Genomic DNA, 23,487 nt, shown 5'->3' on the forward strand with positions numbered 1-23,487 from the left:
ATCTAGTGATGTATCCAAGCGCAGGCACTCCTCAGAACTCTAGCCCTCTGTCTAGCGATGTGTCCAAGCACAGGCACTCCTCAGAAACCTAGCGTTCTGATGTCTAGTGATGTATCCAAGCGCAGGCACTCATCAGAAATCTAGCGCTTTAATGGTGCACCCAAGTCTATGCAATAAGGAGTGAAAGAGGTGAGAGGAAAGATAGGCCTTTAGACCATCACACACTCCTCCGATGCATCTCTATCCTACTTCACACACTCTCCTGCCTCTCCGGGGCTGGACCTTCCTACAGATACGCAAGACTCTGCAGCACCTTTGCAGGGTCTCACACACCTCTACTGGTGCACCTCAGTACTGACATGCCGCGAACATACAACAATCAGGTACTTCATGGAAGTTTCACACAAATGGTAGTGATTCATCAATGTCTTTAATTTATTCAGCTTCACAGTCGAAATTAGTTCCACACTCTACTCAGCCATAATTTCTGAGCAGGGGTCTTGTTCTCCCGATCATATTATATCAGTGTCTGTAAAAAAGCAAATAGCCTGAGGGTCCACCCTTGTCATCGATACACAAGCAAATTAAAGTCTGCTTCCTGGAAAATGACCATTAGTTACTGGGGTACAGGAAATCCAGGGTGATGGGGGGAGAAGTGACAGAGTGCTGCATGTTGATCAGTAATCGTTTGTAATTTTACTCCGCTGGTCCCTTGGCGTAGCAGGTGGCTTCTTCCGCTGACCCTCTGGTCACTGGCTTATCTGCTGGTCAGTGCTCATAACTCATCGCATCTTCTCGTAGCCCATGGGGCAGAGTCTGCTGCTTGGAAGTTCTCCAAATTATGCACTTTGGAGACCGCGGCTCTCCCAGTATGATCGCAGCCATCCCAGCCCCTCCAGCGTGTCTCCTGCGGAGAGAAAATCAGTGACCAGTCAGGAAGCATCTACATCACCCATTCAGTGACCCGAGCAGGAGTCTTCTCCGGTCATTACTGGACCTGTTCACAAATTATCCATTTATAGACATAGGCACACATGGACTAGGAAGGTCAACTTTCAGAAGTAATCACCATTAGAACTTAAATCTTTTGCCTGTATCATGTCCAACTACTATTATGTAATACATTGGTAATATGTTATTACATAGTCAAACATCCATATTTGTTTTAATGTATCAACTATTTCAAACAAATATGGATATTTTATAATAGTTTGAAGTCTTGATTGCTTGCTCATTTTTATGGCTCTGGTAAGCCTGAAAGCCTTAAGGGGCAGGGCTGTAGCTTTGCACATTTCCTAGTAGCATACCTCGCTTTCAAATTGGTTGCTCTCTAACCTTTGTTCTCTCCCCACCCCCTCCTCTGTGTGTTGCTTTCCTCCTACTACCTCCCCCTGTCGCTTCATTACCCTTCACCTCTCCCCAACACCTGTGGTACCTTTTTTTTAATGCACTTTTGCCCTACAATATTGGATTTATTTTTATTTAACGATGCAAGTGGTGCCAAACAACTTGGCCATGTAAATAAGAAATTAAAGTAAATAGTCAAATTCAAATTCAAAAGATGCTTTATTCGAGTTTTGCTCATAAAAGCACATACAATCACAAATACAAAAAACAACCTTAAAAAAAAGCACCTCAATTATACATGTCAATTGAATTTCAAACATATTATGCCTTTTAGTCAAAACATTAGTTAATGGATAAAAAAGCGTATAAAATATACAAGAGAGGTAAAATACAGACAAACCCTGATGCAATAAAAGACAATCAGCTGCCTAAACCCCTCTGTCTAATAGTCCATGCCCATCCAAGATATTTGGCTGTTGCTAAAACTAAAGGCAGTGCAGTGCTGGTACAAATAATTCTTAGGGCTACTGCACTACTACTGGTACCTATGTTTTTGCAGATTGGTATTAACCAAACACGCCTGGGTTCAACATAGGACCTGCAAGCAAATAAAAAATGACCAATTGTTTTCTTGTGTGTAAATAAGAAATTAAAGTAAATAGTGTTCACCTTATTCCACCGACATGCACTCTGATACATGCAAATGGCATGATGCACACCCCTTGTTTTGTTGCTGATTGCGCCTGTTTTGTGATTCCTTCGTGTTTTCCGCCGCCCTCCACCCTCCCTTCCCGCCACCGCCGCTTGGCCCCGCCCCTTTCTTCTCTTCTGTATCCCTCCCCGCTCCCGCCTCCCAGCTGCCCCGCCCACCCGCGCACTTGGCCTTAAATGGCGACCGTGCGACGCAGGTGAGTGTGACCCACTTGTGGGACACCCCCGCGCCGCACGGCCACCAACTGCTGTGTGTGCCCCTGCCCGCCCTCTGCCTCGCTACTGCCTCGTTTTGCCGGCTGCCGGCTGCCCCTGCAGTAGAGTTGTTTTGCCTAACATTTGTGCCTGTTTGTTTTCTCCTGAATACTCCGTGCATCTCCTTTTTTTTCCTCCTCATTTGCCTGTTTTGTTCAACAGTTGTGCTTGTCTAATTTTCTCCGTGTTCCTGGTATCTTTCCCCCTCACACCCCTTGTTTTGTTGCTGATTGCGCCTGTTTTGTGATTCCTTCGTGTTTTCCGCCGCCCTCCACCCTCCCTTCCCGCCACCGCCGCTTGGCCCCGCCCCTTTCTTCTCTTCTGTATCCCTCCCCGCTCCCGCCTCCCAGCTGCCCCGCCCACCCGCGCACTTCGCCTTAAATGGCGACCGTGCGAACGCGCAGCGGTCACGCGCAGCGGGCGCGCCGATTGTGCGCCGAAGGCGCGCCAAAGGTAAGCCCGTCTGCGCCCGTCCGCGACCGGATCGCGACCAGCGCCAGGACCCCTGGCCCCCACCGACGGAAGCCGACCCGACGAACCTACAGCGCCGCCGACCTCAACGCACTCAACACCGGCCGCATCCCAGGATGTCACCGAGCCGCCCCGAAGCACACCCACGGACCCTTCAGCTGCCACGCCTGCAAGTTCACCTGCATCCGGACCTTCCCTGCACCCGCCAAGCCGAACTCCAGCAGCACCCACCTCAAGTGTATCCTGCTCAACACCCGCTCCGTCCACAGACACGCCGTAGAACTCTGGAACCTGCTCGACACCACCGTCCCCGACGTTGCCTTCATCACCGAGACCTGGATGAACGCCTCCTCTGCCCCAGACATCGCCATCGCCATCCCAGAGGGCTACAAGATCACCCGGAGGGACCGCGACAACCAGACCGGAGGAGGCATCGCCATCATCCACAGAGACACCATCCGCATCACTACCAACACCGATGACACCCTCACCACCGCTGAACACCTGCATTTCCAGATCCACACCAACCCGACCACCACCCTCAGAGGCACCCTGATCTACCGACCCCCGGGACCACGCACACGATTCAGCGAGGACATCGCCGACTTCGTCAGCCCGCACGCTCTCCCCTCCGCCGACTACATCCTCCTGGGGGACCTCAACTTCCACCTGGAGAACAACAACGACCGCAACACCATCAGCCTGCTCGACAACCTCGAAAACCTCGGACTCAAGCAACTGGTGACCACCCCCACCCACCTCGCCGGACACACACTCGACGCCGTCTTCTCATCCAGCAAAGACGTCACCTTCAGCCACGCCACAGAACTCCACTGGACGGACCACAGCTGCGTCCACTTCACCTTCAAAAGAACGACGATCCACCACCACCAGCAACAGGTTGCTCGAAGATGCTGGAACAAGATCACAGCCGACCAGCTCACCGCTTCCCTGAGCCAGCACCCTCCCGCCAACTCAGCGAACCCCAGCCAGGCCGCCGACAACCTCACGAAATGGATCAACGACTGCGCGGACGAACTCGCCCCTCTGAGAACCCCACCCAGCAGATCCTGCAGCAGGAAAACACCATGGTTCACCGACGAACTCAAGAGCTCCAAGAAGAACTGCCGAGCCCTCGAGAAAGCCTGGAGAAGGGAACCAACGACGGACAACATGACCACCCTCAAGCTCGCCACCCGGAAGCACCACCAACTGATCCGCGCCACCAAGAAAAATGCATACAAGGACCGGCTGGACAACAACGCACACAACTGCAAGGAACTCTTCAACATCGTGAAAGAGCTATCCAACCCCAACGCCGGAAACAATGACATCACCCCGTCGCAAGAACTCTGCAACTCCCTCGCGTCCTTCTTCCACAACAAGATCACGGACATACACAACAGCTTCAACAACCAACCAACGCAAGCCACAACCGCAACGACGCCACCCACCACCACCCTCCGCTCCTGGACCCCGATCAGCACCGAAGACACCATCCGCACCATGAACTCCATCCATTCCGGATCTCCGACTGACCCCTGCCCTCACCACGTCTTCAACAAAGCCGACGCTGTCATCGCACCCCACCTACGGGACATCATCAACACCTCCTTCGACTCCGCCACCTTCCCTGAGAGCTGGAAGCACGCCGAACTCAGCGCTCTCCTCAAGAAACCCACAGCAGACCCCACCGACCTCAAGAACTACCGGCCCATCTCGCTCCTCCCGTTCCCGGCCAAAGTCATCGAGAAGACCGTCAACAAACAGCTGGCCGCCTTCCTCGAGACGAATGGATCCCTCGACCCCTCACAGTCCGGCTTCCGAGCGAACCACAGCACCGAGACCGCCCTCATCGCCGCCACCGACGACCTTCGAACTCTGATGGACAACGGAGAAACAGCGGCCCTCATCCTCCTGGACCTCTCCGCGGCTTTCGACACTGTCTGCCACCGCACCCTAGTACAGCGCCTCAGCAACATCGGAATCCAGGAGAAGGCACTGGAATGGATCACCTCCTTCCTCGACGGAAGAACACAAAGAGTCCGCCTACCACCGTACAAGTCAGAGGCCACCAAAGTCATCTGCGGCGTCCCACAAGGATCCTCACTGAGCCCCACCCTCTTCAACATCTACATGAGCCCCCTCGCGGCCATCGCACGCCAACACAACCTCAACATAATCTCCTACGCCGACGACACCCAGCTGATCCTCTCCCTGACCAACGACCCCGCCACCGCCAGAGCCAACCTGCACGAAGGGATGAGAGACGTGGCCGAATGGATGACGACCAGCCGCCTGAAACTGAACCCAGACAAGACGGAGGTCCTCATCCTGGGCTCCACGCCCTCCGCCTGGGACGACTCCTGGTGGCCCCCCGCCCTGGGCACCGCGCCCAAACCGACGGACCACGCACGCAACCTGGGCTTCATCCTGGACTCCTCCCTCTCCATGACCAGACAAGTCAACGCCGTCTCCTCGTCATGCTTCAACATCCTGCGCATGCTACGTAAGATCTTCCGGTGGATCCCCACCGAGACGAGGAAGACGGTCACCCAAGCCCTCGTCACCAGCCGACTGGACTACGGCAACGCCCTCTACGCCGGAACCACGGCCAAACTCCAGAAGAGACTCCAGCGGATCCAGAACGCCTCGGCGAGACTCATCCTCGACATCCCCCGACGCAGCCACATCTCCGGACACCTGAGAGATCTGCACTGGCTCCCGGTCAACAAGAGAATCACCTTCCGTCTCCTCACCCACGCGCACAAAGCCCTACACGACCAAGGCCCGAGCTACCTCAACAACCGGATCAACTTCTACACTCCCAAGCGCCTCCTCAGATCAACCAACCACGCCCTCGCCGCCGTCCCCCGCATCCGAAGAGAGAGAACAGGAGGAAGGTCCTTCTCCTACCTGGCCGCCAAGACCTGGAACTCACTTCCCACCAATCTGCGCCTGACCCAAGACCACCTCTCCTTCAGGAAGAAGCTCAAGACTTGGCTGTTCGAGCAGTAGCGGCACCCCCCCCTCCCAGCGCCTTGAGACCCTACGGGTGAGTAGTGCGCTTTACAAATGACCTGATTGATTGATTGATTGCAACCATTATTTTTGCCTTATTGTATTAGATCTCGCCAGCTTCAGCGCATGCGAATAAAAGATATTGTGTTTTCTATGGGCTGGGAGCCTGCCCATTGCTTACCATTGGTGGGCTTCATTGTCACTCTCATTTGCTGTCTTATAATTGGACATCGCAAACCGTATTCACTTACTCCTTTTTCGGCAGGAGCATGGACCAAGAACTGATTGTTTGAGAGGTATTAAGGTCTTTTCACTGCTGACAATGCGATGGAGGTACTATTTTGTTAGTTGCTTCTTAATCCTTCTGACCCCGTCTGTGTTGCTTCTTAACACCCCCTGTCTTTCTTCTTCCCCTCCAACCCACCACACCCGTTTTATCTTCCTCTCCTACCCACACCATCTTCTTCAAGTCCCTGTTTCTTCTTCTCCTTTGCTAATGCTTGTTCTTAGTATGGCCCTCTGAATGTTGAGGTCTAACGTCTTTCTCATGTTAACATTTTCAGTGAATCTTATCTGAGTGAGCTGTTCACCCCGTATATGTTCCTTCAGAGTTCCAGAAAATACAAGAAAGGTTGTACTAGGGATCGACTCTGAGTCCTATTTTTTAAATTATATATTTGCTCCTTCTGCTGTTCCCGATTAGATCCCACGGGATACCCTTTGTGAATTATGCTGACGATACGCAGCTAATTCTATCTCTGGACAAATCTAGTCATATTTGGGTTGAAAAATCTCTCACCTGCCTTCATGATACGGCTAATTAGCATAAAATAAACTGTTTAAAGTTCAATTAAGGAAAAGCATAATTTCTAAACTGTTCTTCTGAACACCATTACCTACTCCCGGCCAATTTTTGGCCTTGGAGCAGCGCAGAGAACCTGAAGACATCGCGGGTAGTACAACATTTGGAAGTTTACATGGATGAGAAGTTATCCTTGGAAACCCATAGCAATAAAACAGAAGCTACATGTTTTAGTCTGCTAGGAGGCTAGTAATTCGATGCACAATTTTGAGCAGAATGGACTACTGTAATGCTCTTCTTTTGGGGGGACCGGACTACTAGGTGAAGAGATTGTATAAGGTTCAAAGTACCGCAGCAAAATTGGCTATGAGCAAATCAAGATGATTCCTCCTTGGCTGCAGTGAGAGAGCGGATTGTCTTCAAATTTATGTGTGTATTATTTAAGACATTAAAGGGAACTGGACTAGTGCTGCTACAAGGGAAATATAGCTATTACAAGCCAGGGAGAAATCTACGGTCCGCCACCGCTAATTTCGTTTGTATTAAAAAATTCTGGAAATAAATTGCAGGGGGCAGGACCTTCCAGATTAAGTCGGCCCGGTTGTGGAACAAGCTCCCAGCCTCCCTCAGAGCCAGTAGTAATCTTAACTGCATCAGGAAAAATTTGAAACATGGCTCTTTCCAAGAAAAGAGCTGAGATGAAACTGGAGTATGGGTATATGTAGGACTGTGTTGGGAGGGATTATTACAAAAAACAGTGGACCCTAGTAGTTTGGGTGATCAGGGTAAGAATAGACACCAACTGGAATAGGATTTATGTCCTTTGCCCAGCCGACAGGAATTTATTTGGTGATGCACACAATCAGAAAGTAATGTCAAGGGGGCACAGCACGTGACCCACAGTGAACAAGACAAAACAACAAGTATAGGCAAGAACGAGCAAATCGGTCTGTACACTTATAATCAGTGAACAGACTTGATTGTAGTTTGAGTGACCATTGTACATAGTATTCACAAGCATATCCAATATATATGATCCTATTGTGTCGACGACGTTTCAATGCCGAAAAACAAGATAAATGGCATCATCTTCAGGACAAATATATAAATCATGTTTGTCTTGGAATTATAAACAATTGCCTTTCATGCAAGACAGATCCTTAGGCGGGGAGGTAGTACAGGTCGAGAGAAGTGGATCGATTTGGACCAATGATAGCGTGTATTTCAGATTGTGCCGGTTGCAGAATCGCAGGACGCGATCCCCGCCAGAGATGCCGCGTCCTGCGATTCTGCAACCGGCACAACTCGAGTCGTGATCTGGACGGTCTAATTGATTCAAAAGCGGGATAATCTGATAATCTGCACACGGCCATAGCAGGGATACTAAGTCATGTGGTTTTGTTGCTTTACAAAACTGTGACAGTCCCACGCCAACTGGATTAACACTGAGCCATACCAGTATTTTAGTTGGAGCCATTACCTGAGACCATTGCTACTAGCAGGGGTCATGGTCCAAAACTGTCTTAGTCTGATATTAGACATCACTGGTCATGTCCGTGATCTGGCCGTAGCATAAGAGCATAGCTGGTCTAGTAAGGACACCATACAAAAGGCGTACATGAATATTCTAGTTACTCAGGGTTATGTAGTCAACAGGAATCAATAGGCTCCAAGTCTCCCGCTATCTGTAGTACTGCTGTTCGGCCATTCGTGGGTGAGATCCGTCCAGTGTTGGATCAGCCATACCGCTTCTAAAATACACTTCTAAAATAACCCATGCCCCTCCCCCCTTAGTAGTATGGCACTAGCAGTCACGCTTATCTCAGAGGCAATGTGTAAAGCATTTGCACATAACACACAGTAATACAGTGACACCACTACAAAAGGTCACCACAACATTTTTAGAACAAATAGCCAATATTTAGCTGTGTAAAACACGACAAAAATAATTTCCAACATACAGTAATCAAAATACGAATATTGTAAGAATAACCTTCCAATACAGTGCCTTGAAGTCGATAACTCCTTCCTGGGCTATCAGAACATCGCGTACAGAGCAGGAGTTGTTGGGCCCTTGAAGTTATGCATGTAGAAGATCAAAGTCCATGAGGTTGAAGTCAGGAGCGCCGGCAGGCGTCGGTTGCTGTGGTGTGTGGTGCGGCGTGTGGTACCCTTAGATTGTGTTAAAGGCAGCAACTCAGTGGCGGCGTCCAGCAAAGTTGGCGAGGCCGGGCTGCGGGCGATGCTTGTTGCGGTGCTGGCAGGTCACGGTGCAGACAGCGGCAGTGTTGTTGCTGAAGTGCTACCATCGCGAGTCGATGGCGTTGGTAGGCCAAAGCTGCGGTGTGGGACGGAGCATTGCACTGAATAACTTACGAGTGGTGCCCTCAGGCCAAGGAGCAGGCAGCGGTGTTAATGTCGGCATGGAGCATCGTCGGGGATACCAAGAAGGCGATGTGAAGTGTGGTGCCCTCAGGTCACGGTACAAACAGCGGCTCAGTGACATCGTCATCGGTGAGACCAGGTTTGCAGTGTGGTGTGGTGCTCTCTGGGGTGCCAACAGGTCACGGAACCGGTTGCATCGTTGATGGCGTTGAGTGGCTTTTTCTTCTCTTGCAACACAAAAAACACAGTTCACAGTGCTGGTAGCAGATGAACCTGAAGTCTTTGCTGTTCCTGAGACTTCTTAAACAGGGAGCAAGTTCTATCTCAGGCCCTTGGAGACACAGTCCAGGCCTTTCACTGCCCAACACAGAAGCAGCCACCACAGGCCAACACAGCAAAGTGGTAGTTCTTCCTCACAGCTTCTCAAGCTCTTCTTCTTGGCAGGTTCCTTAATCCAAATGAGTTCTAACGTTCTGGGGTCAGGGCCCCAACCTTTATACCACTTTTTTCCCCCCTTGAAGTTTTAGGCAGAAAGCCTCTGTGTTCAGTAGAAACCAGTTCTGTCCTCTCTAGTCCAGCTTCACTACAGGAGGTGGAGACCGCATTGTGCGGAGCAGACACAGCCTATTCAGATGCTCTTACGCTCTTCCCACCACTCAATGTAGAAAGGTCCAATCAGCCAAGCTATGAGTCACCCGGGAAAGGCAGGACATCTCAACCCCCTTGGGACTGTCTAGTGTGAATTTACATCCCCAGGTCCTGTCACTCCAAAAGCAGACGGTGAATACACAGACAGGCAGAGGCTCACTGGATGGTTAAGTAAGAAAATGACCACTTTCTAAAATTGGCATTTTCAAACACATAATTTAAAAAACACCTTTACTAAAAGATGTATCATTACATTCTGAGTGCTGAGAGCCAAAACACAATTCCTCTATCTTTTACCAATTGAAAATGACACATGTAAAATGTTACAGTGAAGCTCCAATGATAGCCTATGGGACGCACATCCTTTCAACAGTGAAAAACTAAATACACAGTATTTCACTATCAGGGCATATCCTACCTTTCACATACACTGCACCCTGCCCATGGGGGTACCTTGAGCCTAACTGAGGGGTGCCTTACATGCAAGAAAAGGCACGGTTAGGACCTGGCAAGTAGGTGCACTTACCATGTCGACATGGCAGTAAAAACTGCACGCAGACACTGCAGTGGCAGGTCTGAGACACCTTTGAAAGGCTATTGATGGCACAACTACTGCTACAAGCCCACTACTTACTAGTAAATTATCCTTATCATGGAAAAACAATCATAACACAATTTACATTAGGACCCTTGCACTTTTGCACAGAATAGCAGTGAAAAAAAGCGCAGAGACACTAAACCAGCAAAAACGAAGTCCAGCCTACAATCAAAAACAGGAGGTCAGAAAGCAAAAAGACTGGGAAACACGCAAAAAAATGCCAGGCCTAACACCTATGGACTAACCCAACCAAAACCTGCTAACTCTGGTATATTTACTTTTAAAATACAGTGTATATATAAAGACACTACTTATTTTCCTATTATTGAGCTTGTTTGCCATTGAAACTCTGGTTGGACAAAGGGCTGTTGCCTGTTTGCTCAGGGGGTGGGAGCTTGTTGGGGGTTGTTAACTAGAGAGAAATGAGGTATTGGCGCCTGACTGAAGCACAGGAATCTGAGTCGATCGGCCCCTTATATGTGAAAGAGATTAGAGGAACTTTGGGAATAAAAGGCATCAACCGCCCACGGTTGGGCCCAGAGCCTCCTGCTTGCCCCGTGGCCCTCTAAAAGGGGTTCTGACAGAAACAAATTACTCGTCTGCCAACATGTAAGGGTGCCCTGGAGAGGAGTAGGATGTACTGTACTGAGGCAAACACTGGCAGGCATGCCAACCCATCAGGGTTCCATGGAGAGGAGTAGGATGTACTGTACTGTAGGATGTACTATAATGAGGCATACACTGGCAGGTGTGCCAACCCATGAGGGTGCCCTGGAGAGCAGTAGGATGTACTGTACTGTAGGATGTACTATACTGAGGCATACACTGGCAGGCGTGTCAACCCATGAGGGTGCCCTGGAGAGGAGTAGGATGTAATGTAGGATGTACTATAATGAGGCATACACTGGCAGGTATGCCAACCCATGAGGGTGCCCTGGAGAGCAGTAGGATGTACTGTACTGTAGGATGAACTATACTGAGGCATACACTGGCAGGCGTGCCAACCCATGAGGGTGCCCTGGAGAGAAGTAGGATGTACTGTACTGAGGCATACACTGGCAGGTCTGCCAACCCATGAGGGTGCCCTGGAGAGCAGTAGGATGTACTGTACTGTAGGATGTACTATACTGAGGCATACACTGGCAGGCGTGTCAACCCATGAGGGTGCCCTGGAGAGGAGTAGGATGTAATGTAGGATGTACTATAATGAGGCATACACTGGCAGGTATGCCAACCCATGAGGGTGCCCTGGAGAGCAGTAGGATGTACTGTACTGTAGGATGAACTATACTGAGGCATACACTGGCAGGCGTGCCAACCCATGAGGGTGCCCTGGAGAGAAGTAGGATGTACTGTACTGAGGCATACACTGGCAGGTCTGCCAAACCATGAGGGTGCCCTGGAGATGAGGTAGGATGTACTGTACTGAGGCATACTTTGGCAGTTCTGCCAACCTATGAGAATGCCCTGAGGTCTGTATTCTGTGCTGTACATAGGCACACACTGGCAGGTCTGCCAACCTGCGAGAGTGCCCATGGGATGAGAATGAGATATGCACCTCAGGTGCACGTGGGATTGCCATTCACAGACTGGGTCAGAGGTCTTAATGATCAGCTGACACATTCTCATACAGGGAAACAGATACACTCTGTTACCAACTTACCTCGCGGAGTGTACTCGCACCCCACGTACCCGGCATAGCCCAGGTCCTCCAGCAGCTGGAACAGGTACTGAAAGTTGACTTCTCCTGGGCTGTCAGGTTCGTTACGGTCAGGTACCTGTGCAATCTGGATGTGACCTGAGGAAGAGACAGTGAAAATAACAAACGATTACTGAGAGACCGCAGCAATGACCTCGCTGGAGAGTGCAGCAGGTAGACACTCACCAAGAGTCCCATGGAGTGTAGGAGGCTGCCCCTGCATGTCAGCAGAGACCAGCCACAGAAGAAGCACTTACAGTCAAATGGGATCAGTGAGACGGTCACTGCATGTCAACTTCAGCAGAAAGACCACGCAGATGAGAATAAAGGGGGGATGCGGGGGCTACACGAACAGAAGGCGTGAGCCAGTGATTGACTTGGCTTTGAACCTCTCTTTGCCTCGACCTACAATGATCAATACGTACTCACAGGCTAGTAAACTAAATCCTGATTAATAAAAAACATGTTTATTGTACAATTAATACAGTGCTGGGATCCCCAGACTTTTTATACGAGCTAGTCATATCCAATACAAAACATCCTGAGCTACCAACATAAATGATCAGTGTTGCACTGTTGACCACTGAGGCCACAGCGTGCAGAATTACTAGCAGTGACCAACTCGGTGTATATCAGGTAAGTTCACTAGGAATATTATGTTAAAAAAATTGTTTCTCAGTTTCAATTCTGAAAGCCTGTAGATGATATAACAGTGATATACGCGGTGCCCTCTGGAGTCTAAGAAAGAACATCAATAATAAGACCTCAACGCAACATGAATTACCACTTAAAGATAGCCTTAAAAATATATTTCTGCAAACATCAGCCAATCTGAAAATGCACACATTTTACTTTTAAATACACCAATTTCAATTTTGGAAACATACCTAGCAAAGTGCATGAAGTGATCGAATTGTTGTCGAATTGTGCAATGGCTTAAGACAGAGTGGCATTTCAAATTACTGTATTTTCCAGCTACTCTTGCCTTTCAAATGTAAATCGTATCTCAATTTAATTAAAAACAGGTGTATCTGATAGAGACTTCTAGCTGCAGATTCCTTACCTTTGAATTTCCAAGGCATCAGGCTGGATCCGGAAACGTTTGCTGAGCAATACTCACTGCAAGCCCCGTCGAGTGGCTCCATTGGGCTTCGCGTGACGTCGGCGGCATCGGTTATGATGTCACAGTAACTATATAGGTGCCACCCAGGCACGCGGAAGTCAGTTATTTTCTTTCCAGGCCAGTTAAATGCCAATCCGGGAAGAGCTACACCTCTGTCGCTATTTGACAGGTTTTTTCTCCACTTTTGTGGAATTCAGAAATGTTTTCCAACTTCGTGTGGGAGGGATGTCTTCAACGAAGACTGGTTTCAAGCCGTGCCGTGCCTGCTACCGCATGATGTCCCTTACCAAACCCCACCTTGTCTGTCTCTGGTATCTCGAGCACGACCATGACTCTAATTAGTGCTGAGACTACTGGGCGATGGCTCCGAAAGCCTTGGGGGAGCGGGCTATGAAGCTCCTTGCGGCCCGGCAGGAGGTCCTGGTCCCGATCGAGGAAGAGGCAGTCGCGGGACTGCTCCTGGATCCCTCAGTCCTCTTTGTCTCACTCGAGGTCCTCGGGAAACTTGGGAAAGAGGCATGAGAAAAAGAAGTCCAAGCGGACTACATATTCACCTCAGCTGTCGTCGTTCGCCGAGAGAGGTAAGGAGCACCGAAGCTATAGGCACAGTTCCCCAGAGCCGACTTCGTGCCTCCCTCCCATGGGCTATGTATTTGAGAGGGCCAACCCCGCCGGTGAGCCCTCAGGCCTTGCGGGGTCGGAAGAAGTCCCATCGGGTTCAACCCATCTGTGCAAGCCACGGCGCCGGTGGGGCCTCATGGATCAAATCCTGGATCTGGGTCGACGATGGTTGTGCCAACGCAACCTCCTTTGGTGTCTGATGCCGAGTCGGTGCCTGTGGCACCGCCGCTGCCCATAGACGGTGCCAGTCCCATCCTCATCCCTGACGACACTGGGTCGGAATGACACCGCTCGACGAACATTCCGACATTGATTGAACCTAGGGGTTCAATGTTGTCACCTGAGCACTTTGAGGTTGTGCTAGGCTCAGGATAGGAATGGGAGGGGGTCTATGGACCCTCTGGAACACCAGGATGACTCTTTGGAGCAGTTGGACTGGTATGGGGAACTTACGGAAGCCAGTTGACTGGACACTTCTCCAGGTACTGGAGTGCTCTCTCCGCCAACAGTGGTAACGGAGGAGGGTGGGCATCCTATGCCGTGCTGGTAAAAAGGGCAGGTGAGGTCCGTGGACTAGAGATACCCTCAGTGCAGGTGAAGACTGATCTCCTGACCGAAGCGCTTCAACCTGGGGCTATCACTTCCGTACCGCTTTTGCCCTTTAATGAGGCATTCACAGACTACCTCCTAGGCATGTGGTCCAAGCATTGCACAGGGGCCCTTGTGAATAGGACGGTTGCACACTGCCATTGCCCAGCACCGGGTGATCCATAGTTTCTAAGCCAGCACCCCACCCCAGAGAGTTTGGTGGTGCAGGCCTCTACTTTCCAGGGAGGGTTCCCTTCCGCTCCTCCGGACAGGGAATCCAAGAGGTTGGAGGCCTTTGGGGAAAAACAGTTTTCTTCCTCCAGCCTGGCATTGCGGTCGGTGAATACCTGTCGTGGCCATGGGCTGCGGCTCTAGGGACACTATTACCACAGCTGGTAGTAGTAGCTCTGCTCAGCGCTGTGTCCTTATGAACAGATGTGCGGTATCACGTCCTCTCTGTGCAAGATGCATTGTGCCTCCTTTACGGCACGATACTGATGGCATTGTCATCGTCATTCAAGCAGCTGCCGCAGCTTTGAACTATAGTGTTATCCTCACAGGTGCTGAAGTATCAGGAATCACTGGAAGACAGTCATAAGTGTATTGACCTCCCGAGTCACAACTTTCTGTGCTATTGCTGTTCCGGGTTCATGTCTTTGCCACAGGTATCATCATGAAGATTGGCCCCGCCTACAACAACGTTACCAAATGTGGCGGCAATCTTGGGTGGGGCTCTTCTATCAAAAGGAGCCACACCCATCTTTGGATGCTCGTTATTCTCTCACTGGTTCAGGGTTTTGATGCGGCTGCAGTATAGTGGTATCTGCAGCTTCGGAAGGTCGTGATTTGGAAGTCGTCCACATTGTGACCAAACTACAGTGAATGCAGTCATAACGAGTTGTTGTTCGTGTTTCTTGCCTCACAGCTATAACAGAGAAGCTGTGCACCATAGCTGAAAATAGAGTGTAAGCTATGGTGGGTTTAGTATAATATTCCAACATTCATATTACAGAATATATAAATGCCCATAGTAGACTCTGGTCAGTCTTTAATAACTCACAAATGTTTTGTATTATAGATTCTCTCTCTCTTCACTCTAACTTTTAAGGCAACCTACAGGTGAATATGTTATTCTTTGTTGAGTGATTTATGGGATATAATCAGGAATCAGCTAGCCTAACTCATAGTCTTAATTTAATTTCAGATCTCCTTCCCTGTTGATCCCTTTCCCAGCACCCTTTACCCCACCTGGCCACTCTAATAGTCTGTGCTTTAACGGCAATCAGACTTGGAGCTGCCTGGAGGTGGCCCCTCTAACATCGTGCAAGCTCTGAGGAAACACACCTTTGGACAATACTGCATGCTTATTGGGCTGTTTCTCCCACTCTCTTTGGGAGACGGTTGTGCAAGTGCTGTCACAAGTCCCAGAGGAGGCCTGGGCTGTGATCTCCCAAGCAGTAAAGTATGAGAGAGATGCAACAAAATTCACCATTTGGTGTGGCCCAGATATGACGGATTCGCCGGGAAGATTGATTTCAATGACAGTGGCCTTAAGGCACCACATTTGGCTTAGGACATCTGGCTTCCTGGGTCCAGGCCGATCTGATGGACATGCCCTTTGATGGAAACCGTCTTTTTGGGGAAAAGGTAGACTTGGCCCCCAGGTTCAAGCACTCTCGCGATAAGGCCAGATCATTAGGCCTCTCCTCTAGTCCTCGTGGCCAGTCTTCCTTTCGATTCTTTTGTGGCAACGGAAAGGGTTTCCAGCTGCACCAGCTACAGTCTTGCACAGACTGCCCAAGCCTTGCGAGGACGTGGGCGCAGTGCATTCCTATCCAGATACGGAGGCCAGAAGTCGTCGGCCACCCTGCCCCAGGCAGCCGCAGCCTCCAAGCACTCCTAGTCTGAGTCTGCAAGACCACTCTACCCCAATTGGTGGGAGAATTTGTCACCATCTCCCCCACTGGAGATCCATAACATCGGACAAGTAGGTCTTGCAGACCATCCAGGAGGGCTATTTCCTTTCTTTTCCTCCTCCCATTCTGCCAAATCAGGCACGGCTGAAGGAGAATCATCTGAAATTGCTCCATGAGGAAGTTACAGCTCTCTTGGCCAAAGGAGCTATAAAAACAGTCCCGGTTTCAGAAGAAGACCGTGGTTGTTTTTGCCGCTACTTTCTGATTCTGAAGAACAAAGGGTTGCAGCCCATTTTTGCTCTTCAGACTGTCAATCTCTTCCTCAAGAAGGCAAAGTTCAAGATGCTCACTCTAGCTCAGGTTTTGTCTGCCCTAGACCAAGAAGACTGGATGGTAACGTTGGACCTGCAGGATGCTTATCACATTCCCATCCTGCCAGGCCACAGGCATTACCTGCGGTTCAAGGTAGGCCGCAATCACTTTCAGTTTACCGTGCTCCCCTTCGGCCTTACCAGTGCCCCTCGGGTGTTCACCAAGGTGATAGTGGTGGTCACAGCTCATCTGCGCATATGCTTGCTGTTGGCAAATATTTGCATTATAATGTACAGAAAGGTCAATTGACCCGCTTTCTGCTTCTCTTTCTACAGCCCTTCAATTCATTCTCACCCTTGCCCACCAGGGCTCCACTTTGGGAACTCTCAAGGGTTATCGCTCTGCTCAGTCTGCTTTTTTGAGGCTGTCAGACCAACCATCTCTCTTCAAGTCTCCTATTGTACATAAATTTCGAAAAGGGCTGGCTCACTTGTTTCCACCCACGCCCTTTGTTATGTCACAGTGGGCCATAATTTGGTCCTCACACACCTGGTGTGTGCTCCATTTGAGCCTCCACACAATTGCCCCATCCTGCTGTTGACCATCAAAACAGCCTTCTAAGTGGTGAATACATCGGCCCGGAGGGTGAGTAAGTTGCAGGTTTCATCTTGCTCGCCTCCCTATAATGTCCTTTCCTGACAAAGTGGTGCTTCGCACCCGGACTTTCTTTATGCCCAAAGCTGTGACCCATTCCATCTGGGTCAATCCATCACACTGCCCACCTTCTTTGCTCCCCCGCATCCCTCTAAGGAAGAGGAGAGTCACCACCGACTGGACCCAAAAAGAGCATTGTCGTTCTACCTTGACCCTATAAAACAGTTCCGGGTGGACGACCAACTCTTTGTAGGGTACGTGGGAGCAAAGAAGGGGAGGGTAGTGTAGAAAAGGTCCGTTTCTAGCTGGGTTGTTCCCTGCATTAAGCTCTGCTATGCCTTGGCAAGTAAGCCACCACTTGAGGGATTAATGGCCCATTCCACCAGGGGAAAGGCTGCGACTATGGCCTTGGCTCGGGGTGTCCCAGTCCAAGACATCCGTCAGGCGGCAATGTGAGCATCATTGCACATGTTTGCAAAACATAACTGCCTGGATGGTCAGGTCCGCAGAGACAGGCACTTTGCCCACTCGGTCCTGCAGGACTTCCTAGTTTAAGGTACTGGTCCGCAGCCCACTGACGGGACTGTTTGGCTTGGGTATCTAATTCAAACAAAAGGAATCTGCAGCTAGAAGACTATCAGATGAATAAGTTACTTACCTTCGGTAACGCATTATCTGGCAGCGACTATCTAGCTGCAGATTCCTTACAGCCCCACCCATGCCTCCCTGTGTCAGTTACTTCGTGGCTCTGTGCCTTTGGTGTGGAAAAAACAAAAAGTACTCACGCCTGGGTGGCGCCTATATAGGTACAGCGACGTCATAACCGACTCTACCAATGCCGTTACGCTGAGCCGAATGGAGCCACCCAATGGTGCGCACAAAGGGTATTGCTCAGCAAAGGTTTCCAGATCCACCTGACGCCTGGGAAATTCAAAGGTAAGAAATCTGCAGCTAGATAGATTCTCTACCAGATAATGCGTTACCGAAGGTAAGCAACTTGTTCGTTAGTGACACAGGGTGGTGTCTCAGGGTCTCATGGGAGCGATGTTGAAGCCCCTACTAGTGCATAGAGTGTGTAAAGTCTCATCTTCAAAATACATCCAGGAGCATACACTTTTTTGTAACTGACTTCAGGCTTCATCTAAATTTATGGACCAGTAACAGCCCCAAACTGATTAAATAGATATGACTAAAACATGCTATTACAGTTTAAATTCTATAGCTATGTGTATTTGTTTTTTTGTTCCTGAGTTTAATCCAGATTATCATTTTGGATATAGCCCAGTACAGCCTCATCAGCTGCAATGAAAAGCTAGTAGATTGCTCCTCATCCCTCTGTCATCCGAGAGGCCTCTGTCTTCACCCGGGAGCAGAGTATTTAAGGAACATTAAAATGAAACAATGTTGACAAGATGTCTGAAAAGGGAGGCAGTCCAATCTCGCTCACTGAGTGTAATGTTACCAGCCCCACTGCTACCTGCAGAAGGATCAACAACTTGGAATACCGCCGTCTCTACTCGTAAATGATTCCTTCATTTTCTATTTGGAATCAAACCCAAATTTGACAGTGCAGACTTTCATAATACCTTTTGGTCGGGAAAATCATTCCAAGCTACTAATATTATTAGTGCTAAACACACCAGAAAATATTATCTCATTGGCCACCCTATGCAAGATTACCAGCTGTGATTACCCCAGAGCAGGATTATCAGCAGTAAATAAAAAAGGTTTTGTCTATTTCAAATGCCTCTAGAAGGGTAATACATAAAAGCCCCATCTGCAATGCCCCTGGTACTAAGGTAATAATACCAAGGAATATTAGTAATACATCTCCCAATGCTGCAGGATTATCATTTATCAGTTTTAAATATGTTTTAGAAATTATGGGCTTTGAAAATACACACATTTTCAGTTCCGAAATATGTATAGTAATTCAACCTGGCAAAGGTTTCTAATTTAGTAGACTGGGCTGCACACAGGGGAGCTACCCACGGATAGCTGGAGAGCTACTAGTAATTCATGAGCTACTTGTTGGAGAGCCTTGATTTAGAGGAAGCTGACAAGCTCCCGTCCCGCCAAACCTGCAGTTCTCCCACCCCATTTGAGGTGCTAGAACCACCAGCATAGGTCTCAGCTGGCTCTGCTGTCTGAAACCTTGAACTGACAGCCCATCAGACAAAGGACCTTTGGGTCACCCTGGTGGTAACCCCGTCCTACCTCGAGAGCAATCACTACTGGTGACATTCTCTGCCCAAGGCCGCTATGCATGCCATGGTGAGCCCAGGCAAGGAAGACAGGCAATGACCGATGTGTATAGACAATTATTTTTGGTTTTTTCCAAACTTCCTCTGGAAATCTGTTTGAGAAAACCAATAAAGGATGCAGAGTGTTCCAAAAATAAAGAACCATGGCAGCTACCCAACATTCAGCTTTGTCTACAGTTCGACCACCACATCAACGGGTGCTCTGTAGGCACAGAGACCTCCGGCAGGCAGTAAGGGATCACTAAATAAGGCAGGTGGTCCTTCGCCTCAGGAGTAGAGGTAAAGTCCTCCACTGACCCAGTAGGCCGTCCGTCTAACTCTAGATCAGCGCCTGCAGTGGTGGTGCAGGGTCAGTGAACTACTTTCATCACTTTTTTTGACCCAATCGCTCTCAACTGGAAAATCTATGGATAGGTGAATGTGGAGAACAACAAGTCTGTGAAGGCTGCATTGAGTGCCATAACTCTCATCGACATCCGAATGAGAAACAAACCACAGAACACTGGGCCCAAACTAACTTAAGACAAAATCCTAAACTTACTACCATTCACTCATTTTGGTATTCACAAAAGGCACTTACTCGTTGATGAATAAGTGCCTTCTGTGAATACCAAAATAAGTAAGTGCTCCTTTTGGTATTCACAGAAGGCACTTACTCATCAACGAGTAAGTGCCTTCTGTGAATACCAAAATGAGTAAATGGTAGCAAGTTTAGGATTTTGTCTTAAGTTAGTTCTGTGAATCGGTCCCACTGTTCGGTATTGAGGCATCTAAGTATAGAAGCAGAATCTTTGGTGGGACAACTCACACTCATTTACCGGCAACTGGTGCGGTCCTAGGGAGTACTGCCGAGGGCTGGCCCACCAATCCCAGAAGAGAAGGCAGAAGACACTGAGTTTCTGTGCACACTCTGGGATCAAGGCGGGAGGCCAGGCAATTTAATGAATTTCAGCACTGGATAGTGCTGGCTCATGAAATATCCCTCCATCCTGAAATAGGCTTTCTCTACAAAAAAACACTCTGAGTCACGCAGGGGTCTGAGTACTGCCTGGGAGCTTAAGAAGAGTCAGACTAAGGTTTGAAGAGAAGTCTGGATAGGGCAGACCTAACTTCAGAGGGAAGTTACGTGAAAGCACCTGGAATCTGAACATTTCACACCCTGAGCCGGGGGTAGTTGGGAGAAACCTCAAAATGCAATCCTACCACCACCCACAATCAAAAGTACCCTTCATCCAGCATTTTGGAGGAACACCTTCTGAAGTGTGGCGCGTCCTAGCATCCACGGTCCACCAGATCTCCAGTGGCCAAGGAGTTTGTGGTTTTTTAGGACATTTCTGCCATCTAGGTTTCGACTGCATATGTAATTTTTTTATAATGTATTTTATACATTTCTTTTCATAAGATGTAGTGGGCTTCTCTTAAGTGAGAAGGAACAGTTGATAAAGCAAAGATCCTCATGGTCAAATAACTGGCACATGAAATGACAAAGAGAGAGATGGATCATCCCAGGATAGAAAGGGACAAAGCACCCCAGGAGTGACCGGGTGTATGGGGACAGAAATGAACGACATCGAAAGGAGAGAATGGAGGATGAGAAGGCGGTGACGAAATATAAGTGTGAGAGGAAGAGTCCATGAGAGAGGACCAGCGAGAAGCAGAAAGAAGTGCAGCTCCTGCAGAGGAAAGAAAGAAAAGCACAGAGAGAAGAATGGAAGAACCAATACCCACCCTACTGTTGGCTCCAGCCCAGGAGGCAGCACTCACCAATGAGAGAAAGATAGGTTTTGATGTTCTGAGTGAGGTTTCCATCCATGATCTGCCAGTGGAAGACATCCTGTGGATGAGCAGAGAGAGAGGTCAGTGCCATCAGCAGCAGAGTAATGAGGAGGGGCACTCAGTGCCTAGCATGCACAGCACTGAACTGGGGCCACTCAGTGCCACCAGCAGCAGAGTACTGAGCAGCGCAAGCATGTGCCCCTAGCAGACATATGACTGATAAGGGACAGGCTTGCACCACTACCCGGGCAGAATTGAGCAGGGGTAGGCTCGTGCCACTAACAGACGCAGAACTGAGCAGGGACAGTCTTTGTACCACCTGCAGACAAAGGGGTGGGCATGGACAGGCCTGTGCCACCCGCAGCCACAGGAATGGGCAAGGATAGGCTTGTGCCACTATCAGGCGCAGGTCTGTGCAGGGACAGGCTTTGTATCACCAGCAGGCACAGGGTGTCGCAGGGACAGGCTCCTGCCACTAGTGGAAATAGGATTGAGCAGGGACAGGCTTGTGCAACTAGCAGATATAGGACTCAGCAGGCATATGCTGGTACTGGCAGCAGACATAGCATTGATCAGGGGCAGGCGTATGACACTTACAGGCATATGACACTTACAGGCTTATGATTGCACAGAAACAGGCTTGTACCAGACGCAGGACTAAGAGGCCACAGTGATAAAGCCTGACTTGTCAAAGCCCTGCAGGTAAGTAGGAAAGTCAACAGAAGTTCTAAGGCTACAGGTGATACAAAGCACCAAAGCATGGGACCCTAGCATGAGAACTCAATCTGACAAAGACTGCCTGGAGCCATCACTGGAGAGACAGGCGGAGCCTTCCCTGCTTTTAGGGCAGCACAGTGTCTGGAAGAGTACTCACCATTTGGAGCTTCAGGTTGGTATGTCCCACCTTCTTTAGGAGGGCAGCAGCTGAGAAGCAAAGGGAACATGAGGGTGAGAGTGAAAAAGGACAGGAAGTGAGTGGACAGTGCAGCAACTAACAGGAAGCACCGATGATGCTTGTCACACTGTAATACCGAAATTACATGCAGACACTGTGACACACTAAGCTAATTCACAATGCAATACATGAAAAGAAGCACAGCCACACTGCAACTGCCCACACTAATCACAGCCACACTGCAACTGTCATCACTAATCACAGCCACACTGCAACTGCCACACTAAGCACAGCCACACTGCAACTGCCCACACTAAGCACAGCCACACTGCAACTGTCAACACTAATCACAGCCACACTGCAACTGCCCACACTAAGCACAGCCACACTGCAACTGTCAACACTAATCACAGCCACACTGCAACTGTCAACACTAATCACAGCCACACTGCAACTGCCACACTAAGCAGTCACACTGCAAATGTCAACACTAATCACAGCAACACTATAGCTGCCCACTCTAAGCATAGCCACAGTGCAACTGCCCACACTAACCATCACCACAGTGCAACTGCCTACACTAAACAAAGCCACACTGCAAATGTCAACACTAATCACAGCCACGAGGCAACCGCTCCATTAAACACAGCAACCCATATATGAAGCACAGCGCAATGCATTAGACCACATTGCAACTGTTTATAGTAAGCACACACACCTTGCATCTTCCCTCACTAGGCATGTTCAGACAGAGGACCTCACAATAGATAGAGCACTGAAACTATCAATCTAAGCACAACCACAATGCAACCATCCACACTAAGCACAGCCACAATGCAACCATCCACACTAAGCACAACCACAATGCAACCATCCAAACTAAGCACTACGACTACCATCCATCCCTGCGCTGACATGCAGGGAATTTCTGTCCAGTCACATCTGCACTGATGCAGCCCTGACTTCCTGAAACCCCAGACCCAGCTGTGCCCCGAAAGGCACTGCCTACTTCTGCTTCCCCTGCCCAGTAGGGGCTGATGCGGACATCTGGAACTTACTCCACAGCCTGAAAGGCTGGAAGGAAATCCCAGATTAGAGAACACTGCCAGAACATGGCAGTGGAAACAGGGGCCCAGGTAGGGCAGCCTTCAGGGAATGCCCGCCAATGCTGGAGGGAGGGAAGGGGGGCAGTAACCACTGTGGAGTATCTTACCTTGCTGTGGCGTGTTCAGGAAGTAGCGTGGCTCACTGATGCGGCTGTTGATTGGCTCCAGCAGGCCCAAGATTCCCTCCTGTAAGACATATATGCACCAACCATCAATGTTCACCAGTCTTACACTCCTAAACAAGAGCTCCTTCTGTTTTATTTTATGTGACTTGTATAGCGCCTGAATCCCCCCA

General features: G+C 49.4%; 1 protein-coding gene across 1 annotated transcript in view; it reads right to left on the reverse strand.

Annotated features, from left to right (window-relative positions):
• Positions 1 to 411: 411 nt before the first annotated feature.
• Positions 412 to 23,487, reverse strand: part of HYI (hydroxypyruvate isomerase (putative)) — a 42,460-nt gene continuing 19,384 nt past the window's right edge. The window contains exons 4-8 of the mRNA XM_078659910.1: positions 23,300 to 23,378; positions 22,066 to 22,115; positions 21,180 to 21,249; positions 11,902 to 12,036; positions 412 to 907 (exon numbers count right to left, since the gene is read on the reverse strand). Coding sequence (XP_078516036.1) covers positions 840 to 907; positions 11,902 to 12,036; positions 21,180 to 21,249; positions 22,066 to 22,115; positions 23,300 to 23,378 — 402 coding nt within the window. The 3' untranslated portion in view covers positions 412 to 839. The remainder of the gene's footprint in view (positions 908 to 11,901; positions 12,037 to 21,179; positions 21,250 to 22,065; positions 22,116 to 23,299; positions 23,379 to 23,487) is intronic.

The sequence above is a fragment of the Lissotriton helveticus genome, chromosome 1_1 (genome assembly GCF_964261635.1).
Source record: "Lissotriton helveticus chromosome 1_1, aLisHel1.1, whole genome shotgun sequence".
Taxonomy (NCBI): Eukaryota; Metazoa; Chordata; class Amphibia; order Caudata; family Salamandridae; genus Lissotriton; species Lissotriton helveticus.